At 31.8% G+C, this 9,422-nt stretch overlaps 1 protein-coding gene across 1 annotated transcript; it reads left to right on the top strand.

Moving 5' to 3' along the window:
• Positions 1 to 2,406: 2,406 nt before the first annotated feature.
• LOC148943921 (uncharacterized) lies at positions 2,407 to 6,822 on the top strand. The gene is made up of 4 exons (XM_089101620.1): positions 2,407 to 2,476; positions 3,402 to 3,572; positions 4,652 to 4,834; positions 6,635 to 6,822. Exons 1-4 carry the CDS (start codon positions 2,407 to 2,409, stop codon positions 6,820 to 6,822), a joined length of 612 nt encoding a protein of 203 aa, XP_088957746.1.
• Positions 6,823 to 9,422: the final 2,600 nt, after the last annotated feature.

The following is a 9,422-nucleotide window of genomic DNA, read 5'->3' on the forward strand; positions in this document are numbered from 1 at the left end:
TTTTCTTTTTTTTTAAACAATTTTGAAGTTTTTGCCGCAATATCAGCAATAAGTGTTTTCAGCTATGGGTTCCAATCCCGGGCTCTGGCTCTAAAACCTATTTTGTAAAACGCTTTATTTACTACGCAGATACAAGCCCTATTTGAGCCTGAAAACGAAGCTAAAACTAATTTTGGCTCCCAGATTTTCGCAACGAAATTCCATTTTGTTTTTTCCCCGAAAAATCCCCGAATCTTGAAGACATGTCCCGAAAACTCCCCGAATTTTTAAAACTTGTCCCCGAATTTTAGTTTTTGAGATTCTAATACAATAGAAGAATGACTAAAGTGAATGTACTACTGGATGTCTTTTTTATGCTCTTTACAAATATAATAATCATTTTTGTCAGAAATGAATTTTAGCCCCCACCCCTATATATACCAATTCAGGGTATATATTTGCACATTAGGGGGTGGGGGGAAAGTTTAAACATACATCTCATTTACATCAGAAATAAAATTATCCCCATCCCCCTAATGTGCAAATATATACCCTGAATTGGTATATATAGGGTTGAGGGCTAAAATTCATTTCTGACAAAAACGATTATTATATTTATAAAGAGCATAAAGGCATTGAGTGGTATATTCACTTTAGTCATAACTCAATAATATGATTTGGTAAATATTTACCAGTTTTATTTACTTGATTTTAATAGTTTGAACTAGTCTAGTAGAAATAATGCTAGACTTATAGCCTATTAGTAAGAAGACAAGAAGTGACCTCAGGAAGCAAAACTAGAATAGGCCTACTGTTGGAAATTGATTCTGGCTACTTGTCTGCAGCTAGATTCAAATTTATTGTCCAATGAACATAGTTGAACTTGTAGGGTAAGAGACCGCTATTTGGGAAAGAGGAACTTTTCTTTGGCATTCTGGAAAAATAAAGACGGGTTTTTGGACCACCCCTATTTTACTACAAAATTATGCAATGTGAGGGTAGTAACAAGAGCCCCAACCTCTTGGTGAAATTTTCACCAATAATTTATCACCATAAATGAAAATGTGGTCTCTTTTTTTACAAGTAATTGAAAAGAAAATATAATATTTAATATTTGTAATTTATTGAATAAATATCAAGCAATAAAAGTATAGAGCAATAATAATGTATAAACTAAAGTATGTCCCAGGAAGGTATTTTGAAGTAATTATCTCTACTCTTTCTCCCTCTAGAGTGCACTGACCTTTGATGATCTTTAAAAATCATGATGTTATAAAATTGAAACCTTGTAGAATAGATTTTCTACTTAAATAAGATACAACAAAACTGTTATTAGCTTCACAACTTTGCTTATTAAGGGGTGTAACTTGCTATGGGACAGGGGGGGGGGGTAACTCCCCCTCCCAGACCTCAGTTTGCCCCCCCCCCCACCCAGACCCCATTATTTGTTTAATAAAACCACATACAATTGCATTGAGTGGTAGGTTCCTGTTTTTCTGATCAGGTCATCTTGTTTAGTATTGAATGGACAATTTTTTTTAGTGGGTTGATTACTATCCCCCGGACACAAGACAAGTTTTTTGAGGTTTGTGTCAATTATTAACAGAAGCTAATCAGAGACAGGGGGGGGGGCTAATCATTTGTTTTTGAGGGTTTTTCTATTAGGTGAATATTTAAATTCTTTTTGCGTCTGCTTTTAGATCAATTGTCACTAAATCAAGCAGGAACAACTAATTATGGACTTTGCAAAATACATAACTTTATATGACCAAAATAGTAAATGCCTTGGATAATTACTAAAATTAGTCCTATGTTGATATTATTATATAAAGTGACAACATATTAGCCAAAAGGAGAAATAAATTTTCTACACTCAGAGACATGCATATGCTACATCTTTAGATCATCTACAGAACATTAATTTTTATCATCTTGGTTCTATGATTTGAAGTAAGCAATAAATTATTTTTTAAGCTTTATTGAATTTTTTTTTTTTTTTTTATCATTAAAACCATCATAAATCCATTCATAAAAGTAATTCTATAAACACTTGACTCAAGACAAGGTTTCCAGATAAACTGTCACGCATTTACCTTGATCCTGGTCTTTGCTTTGAATATAATTGAGGAACTTTTGCGTTTTTAAGTTAATAATTTCCTTTTTTCTTTATTTTTATCATATATTCATTACTCCAAAAAAATTCAAGGCACTAAAACATATATAAAAAAAAAAAAAAAAAAAGAAAATGCATTTTCAGAAAGTTGTGAAAAATTGGGGAAAAATACTAGTTTGAAAATACATCACATTGAATGCATAATAATCTGGATGGTTTGTGGTAATAATTTAAAACTGGAGTGCCATTTCCAAGTGTTGTTTATAGTATTATATATTTTATAGCTGACATTAACTTATTTCAGAGATAATATTATGGATGTCCCTCAAATTCCAAACATGGCTGAGCCTATCGCCATTCCTGGGAATTCTGTTATTACAAATGGTAAGTTATCCAATAAAATTTGTGTAAAAAAAGAAAAAAAGCTGCTTTTCTAGAGTACATAATTGCTTCTTTTTCTTCTTACTTCTAAAGTTCTCTTCAGTGAAAATAACAAAAGTGAAACAACATGCAACTGCATAAAAAAATGGCTATTTTGCTACACAAAAGTCTAGTTTATTAGATTTATTTTTTCAGTTTGGGGAGACAACAAGTCTTCAATGCAAAAAATTGTCTGTTACTATTATCTTTTTGCAAGCATAAACAATAAGAAAAACTAGAAAGCAATAAGAAAAAAGCATTCCTTCTGAAAGTTTCTATTCTTTAATGCAGCTGTGGGTAGAAAAATGCGGGTATTCTGTGGGTAGAAAAAATGATTCATATAATTTGTGATAATCTTTCAGTTATTTGATTAAAATTTGAAGGGAAAAAATATCAATTATCAGCTAAAGTATTTTAATGTTTCTGTCAAACAGGAAGTGGGGTATCTATTTTCTCTTGTTTATATGCATTTCTTAGTCAAAATCATTTTACTAGTATAAAATCTGAAACAAAATGAATGAAAGATGCAAATATAGAATTAATGAACAATTTTGTTGTTTGATGCTAAAAAAAACTGGGATTAGCATTCAGAGAAAAAGCAACATTGCCACCCAGTATTTGGTGGCTTTTTTTTTATACTAGTTGATTAGCCATCTCATTAGCCGATCATTTGCATACCCTTTGGAAGAATTTTCAGGAATATTTATCAACTCTAAATCTAGAAATTTTGTGTTGGCTATTTGCCAAAGATAGTTTGATTTCTGTCCTTATAAGGGTCATTATTCATTTTTGTGGCAATTGTGTTGAAAACGGGGAAGCAGTTGGGCGTGTTTTGTAAGCTTTTCTGTTGAATTTGTTTGATGTCTCCTTTATTTATGTTTTCTTTCAGAAGTTGAAGAGGCTTTACCAAGTGATCATGAAGAGGTTTTTTACCTTCCAATCCATCTTTTGTCGCTTAAAAGGGAAGAGGTTCCTGTGGATACTTTTTGCTGCTTTTCAGGACCATGTAAACTTGAACCTAACCCCCAGGAATTGGGCTCCACGTGTTTTGACAACAAAGGTAATTGTCAAGCATTTGTTTTTTGTATAATCAAATATATTAGTTGATATTTAATTGGGAAAGGCCAAAAAAATTATGCTTTGCTAGGTCTTCATCATCTTAGGATTTGAAACTGCTGAATCCATAACAAGAAAAAATAGAACTTAAAACTATGCAATAGATTATGGACAACAATTCCTGTAAATTCTGGAATTAGCAAATTTCTCTATAGAAAAAATTAGCTGATTTTGTTCAAAGAACTTGTTTCATTTCTAAAATAAAATATTAAACATTAATGTCATCTTGTACTGTAGTAGTTAATATTTTAGTGTAAATATTTTGTACTTGTAGATGATTTTTTACAGTCACTCCATTTGTTTTGTCTCCATTGTTGTAAATCCAGCAGAAAATATATTATTATTATTTAAAGTATTCAAATAGCATTCACTAAACGTTTACAGTAAGACTCAGGTTGCCTTCTGAATTTTTGGAAAACTCATCAAAGGAAATTAAGCGTTGGAAAACAAAACAATACAGTCAGTGTCAAATATTCTCCTAAAATAGACCTCTACTTTAAAAGTAAAGATAGAATTGTTAAGTTTGAATCACACTTACAAGCCACTCTACTTCAACGCAATAAGAGCAGTGGCGTTACCAGGTGAAAAAGACCGTATTGGGTGGCAATCTCCAGGTTTTGGCACCAGGAGAAGAAAGTGGAAGGTCACTTCTGAAGTATATTATATATGAAGGGTATTTTTCCATTCTTAGTCTTAGCTACTAAAGCTTAAGGCTTTTGTGTTAGTTAGCTAAATACTCTGGAAGGATTTTAAACTTACAGACACATATTCAAAGCTTTATATTGCATGCTTAGCAACGTCCCACACTCTGTCTATACCCGAATTTAATATGTGGATAAAATGCTAATTTGTGAAATTGGGTTCCTATTTATCTAATTGTCATGCTTTAATTTGTTCAGTTTTCATATTATATATAATTTTTCACATCTTTTGTCTGTTTTTATGTCTTGGGGGGTTATTAATTATAGAGAATATTTGATCATACTTTGATAATTTCCCATCTCTATTTGTTTTTTTTTATAGAAGTTGTATATGCTTCATTAGACAATGTCAAAACAATCAGACAAATTTCTAATTCTTCTCTGTCACCTGAGCATCAACAGCTACCTTTGAGCATTGCATCCAGAATATCCAATTTAATATCTGTGTTGGACTCCCAGGATCTGGATTGTAATGATGAAGGTATATTTGAAGATAATAATGTTGCAATATTAGTTGGAAAAATGAAGGTCCTCAATTCACGCATCCCCCAACCCAACTAAATGTAATGATCTTCTATTTTCCTACTCCACTGAATTGTTGATCTACTACATGCCATATCGGTCCCTCCAATGCCAAATTTTAAGAGAGAAGAAGATACCAGTAGCAGCTAAGGTCACTGACAGAGAATACACCTCTGAAACTGCGGTCTCACATGCTGTGAGTCACAAACCTGGAGCTCCATAAAGTTAAGCAGTGTTATTCAAATTATTGTCTAAAATAGTCAGGTTTAAGGTATGGAAAGGTCATCATTCATTAAACTCAGAAAGGAGTCTGCATCTGACAGTAACCACTGACGGCTTTTTCCACTGACGGCTTTTCACACCACTGACCACGGGGCATTAGAATGCGAATCTTACCTTAAAAACTTACCTTACTTTGCATTAGAAGGGCAAACTTACTGAAAACTTACCTTAAAAAAACTTACAGGGAAATTGCCAAATTTGATTACTTACATGGAAAAGTCAACATTATGAAGTTCTACTGAACAACGCAGTAGCAAAAACAGACCATATTCAAAACTATCCTTTACCGTGAAAAATAGAAAGAGATTGCTTAGGAAAATCTATTGCCACAATATAGTTTAAATTGTCAAATTGAAAGGCACTGCTATTTTTATTTCGATTATAAAATATCCAGTAAGTGATGCAAAGCAAGAATTATAACTAAATAAACGAAAAGAATTTTTTTTAAATATACAAAAGTCATCCATACAAAAAGTATATTACGTTCCCGTTTGTAAGTGTATCCCTTTAAAGTCCTTTTGGAGCAGTATAACAAGAAGAATAGGATAATTGCTGCAGCCTAGTAAAGAGCAAATCAGAGCGAACCATGGTGCATAGTAGCCTATAGTATGAAAATGCTGTTTGGAAAATAACTGTCCAGGGAAAAGAATTTTGTGTTAATTTCAAAACGGACTTGAAAACACTTGAAAATGGTTAAAATTTGAACAAATCCTGATTTTGATATCTTGGCGTTGTTTAGATTCCTGTGCTCTCCAAGTCATCACCCTTTTCCTCAAAAACAAATTTTTGGAAGCGTGTGTTTTACCCCACTCTGGTATCTAAGTAGACCCATGCTATTAAAACAGAAAAACAATCACAAAGAGACAAGTGGCAGAGGATCTTTTTTAAATAGAAAAAAACATCGTTACCTCACAGCTGCTTTTATTATATAAATGCGTGACATTTTAGTGCAAGGGTATCTTCCCCACTGTTAATATGGGCGTTTTTAATAGTTTTAGAACATCTCGGTAAATTTTTTAAAGAGCACCTTAGAAAAAACATAGTAAAAATTACTTAACTTTTAACTCAAAAGATGCTTGTGTAAGGTAGAAGCGCTGATAATTTTCTATTATGCCTTTCAAGTTTTTAAAGGCTAGTTCTCGGTAAGTATAAATAGGTTAGCTCTAGTTATTTCTATTTCGAAAAATTAATTGGCTATCATTTGGATATGCAAATTTCTGAATTAAGCGCTAAATAATGAAATTGGTTTTCTATTAATCAAATTACCTTTAATCAACTGTCACACTGTTATTACGGTTCAATCAAATTATAACGCTTAAATTTGTTGAGGTCTAATGTTTAGCATCATTTATCACGTTTGTGGTCTGTTTTTTTTTTTATTGTGAGGATTTCATTATTTATTCGTAAATTATTAATAATATTTAATTCTACTTTTGTTTTTTTCTGTCTATGTTTTTATTTTTTATTTTTGTTGTGCAAGATTATTATATGTTATAATTTTATGTTGAAACGACCAGAGAAACTTCGATTTCTACTCTATCATCTGAGCATCAACGTCTACCTGTGGATATTGCATCCAGAACAACCAACTTAAAATCTGAATCGGACTCTCAAAATCTGAATTGGACTCCCATGGACAACAATGACGAAGGTATATTTGTAACTAGTGGTGTTGTGAACTTAGTTTGAAATAGGAAATATTTTGTGAAACATATAAGTTTTTTTTTAATTTTACATGCATAACATCAAAAATATATAAACAATATAAGCAACATACCATAATTCAAATTCAAGCATTTTATTATCCTCCAAAACTGGAGAGTATAAATAGATATAAAATGAACAAACTTGCTATATAAATATTAAACAACAAATCCATATAAATACAGGCAAATATACACAAACATAAATTTTGCTAATAATTTGTAATTCCATTTTATTGATTACATCGTAAATTTAAAAATAAACTAGTAGCAAATCTAAAAAAATGGAATTATTGGGAATCATAATAATAATACCAACTAGATAAAGAAAAAAAATTTCTAGTTTCAATAATTAAAAAATTCCAGAGTCAGGCTAAAGCAAATCGATGGCCCTAGCAACTTAGATTTTTGTTGCTTCTTATTCATTATCACAATAGGATCGTTCATACCGTATTGTTTTATCACTGATGACGTAGAATAAAATTTTGAAAGTCGACATAAAAATTTCCCAAGCTAAGAAAAATTTTGAACAATTAGAAAAAGTAAAATATGGTAACCGTACTAAATATAGAAGAACTCTAGGTAGAGCTACAGAAATAAAATCATGAGTTAATGACTTTCTAGTCAAAACATCCTGGAGAGAAATTACCCTATCAAAACTTGCAGAGATGCAAGAAAGGACGAATTTTATTATGTTGGACGAATAGATAGCAAAGGACCATAAGAAATATCTAAACAAAGAAATGAGCATTATATATTCTTCTAAAGTTTGACATTACATTTTTCATGTTTTTAAAGCGTTTAAATAGTATTAACAAAAGTATTTTGCAGTCTCAGTTTGCATTTCTAATGATTCGGTACCACATCACAATAACTCAAATGTTAAGCACCAAAACAATTGTGAAATCTTTGTCAACTTGATAATGTTATCATTGAAAATAACTAAAGAGCGTTTCAAGTAACTGAAAAGTTAAACTAGTGCTGCGTGACTTTTGCTACATGTGAATTTAGTTGCCGAAGTGGACATTTATTCTTAAACTTAGGCCTAATGGAAGCTGATTCTCAACAACAGTTTTTATTTACATTCGGAAAAACAATAATATTTTATTATTTAAACTTTTGAGAATTCTAAAATAAAAGATCCCGAAGCCGATAAAAAATGATGTCAGATTTAAATCAAAAGTATGTCATTAAATTTCCATCTCTCCTACCTCTACTCCTTCTTAAAAACAGGAGAATTATATTTATGCATTGGTTGTTTAGATTGTAGCCCGTAGGTTATTAAAGTTTGTTCTCTCTGCAAGTTTTGTTTGTTAATGTCGACAGTCATGATATCATTTGATAGTTGAGTCAGTTTTAGCCATTCATCCAAACACATTTTTTTAAATTTACTTTGAATTTGTCATAGTAAAAAACAAAGACATTAAATATTATTAGACAATATAATTTAATTAGACATTAGATATAATTAGATATTAAATCAAAACAAATTGAAGACATAAACTATAGGGAAAATTTCCAATTTTCAAGCAAGTTTAAATAATTCTCTGTTGAAAATTCTGAGTAATTTCATATTTCTGTTGAATTCGCAGATTCAAAAAAAATGAATCCCGCTGCAGATGTGTCTTGCTCACTTAATGCGATTAGGGTTTGTAGGCGTTTCACTTCATTAGAACTTTGAACGGTAAGATAAATCCTAAGCATACTGGAGTGTTTGAAATCCAATGCTTGAGTCTCTTTATTTGTGTTTTGTTTTATAAATCTTTCTATTTTTTTTTGTTTTTCTAGTCTATTTTTCTATTTTTTTTATAAAAAATCTATTGTATTTTTTCTTTTTTTTTTTTGTTTTTTTTTGTAAATCTTTCGATCGTAGTGGCTAAAATGTGGCAACGAAAAATGGTGTCAGTTATTATGCTTTCTACTGTCAACGTCCTCTCGTGCTCACTCAATTTTTGCAAAGGATCAGATGCAAGTAAAATTGCTGACAATTCTTTTTCAGAGTTAAATACTACTACTAATACTACTAACGACAAATCGAAGCACCAAAACGCTTGAGGCCAACACCGAAACGCGCGCTCCTCCTCCATCCCAATTTATTCACAGCCCCCCTCCCTTTGCGCTCTCCCAGGACGTTCCCATTTCCCTTGAATATTTCTTAGTGAGGTCCTCCCACCCCAACCGCGGACGACCTGATTTCCGTTTAACCCTAGACGGTTGGCCAAAAAGGACAATCTTTGGCAATCAGTCATCCTCCATCCGCAGAACGTGCCCTAGCCATCTCAACCTTTCTCGCAATTATAGCCCTATAAAGCAGTATTAAACTCCACTTTTCGTACAGCCTATCGTTTGAAATATAATCAGTCAGTCGGGAACCCAAAACAATCCGTAGGCAATTTCTTCTCATTCATTCTTATTCAGAGTTTCAGTTTCTTCCTATTCATTTTGCTCACAATTTCATGTAGGATGTTTAAATCATCAGCATAATCCAAGTCCAGAGAAGTTTTACTTTCCCTTTGGATTCCGTGCTCTCCCATTGCCTTTCTTGTGCTCCTTAAAAAAAGGTCCATCAAAATAATCCATGTAAAT

This window comes from Artemia sp. Qi Xiang Cuo, chromosome 15 (genome assembly GCF_049724085.1).
Source record: "Artemia sp. Qi Xiang Cuo chromosome 15, ASM4972408v1, whole genome shotgun sequence".
Taxonomy (NCBI): Eukaryota; Metazoa; Arthropoda; class Branchiopoda; order Anostraca; family Artemiidae; genus Artemia; species Artemia sp. Qi Xiang Cuo.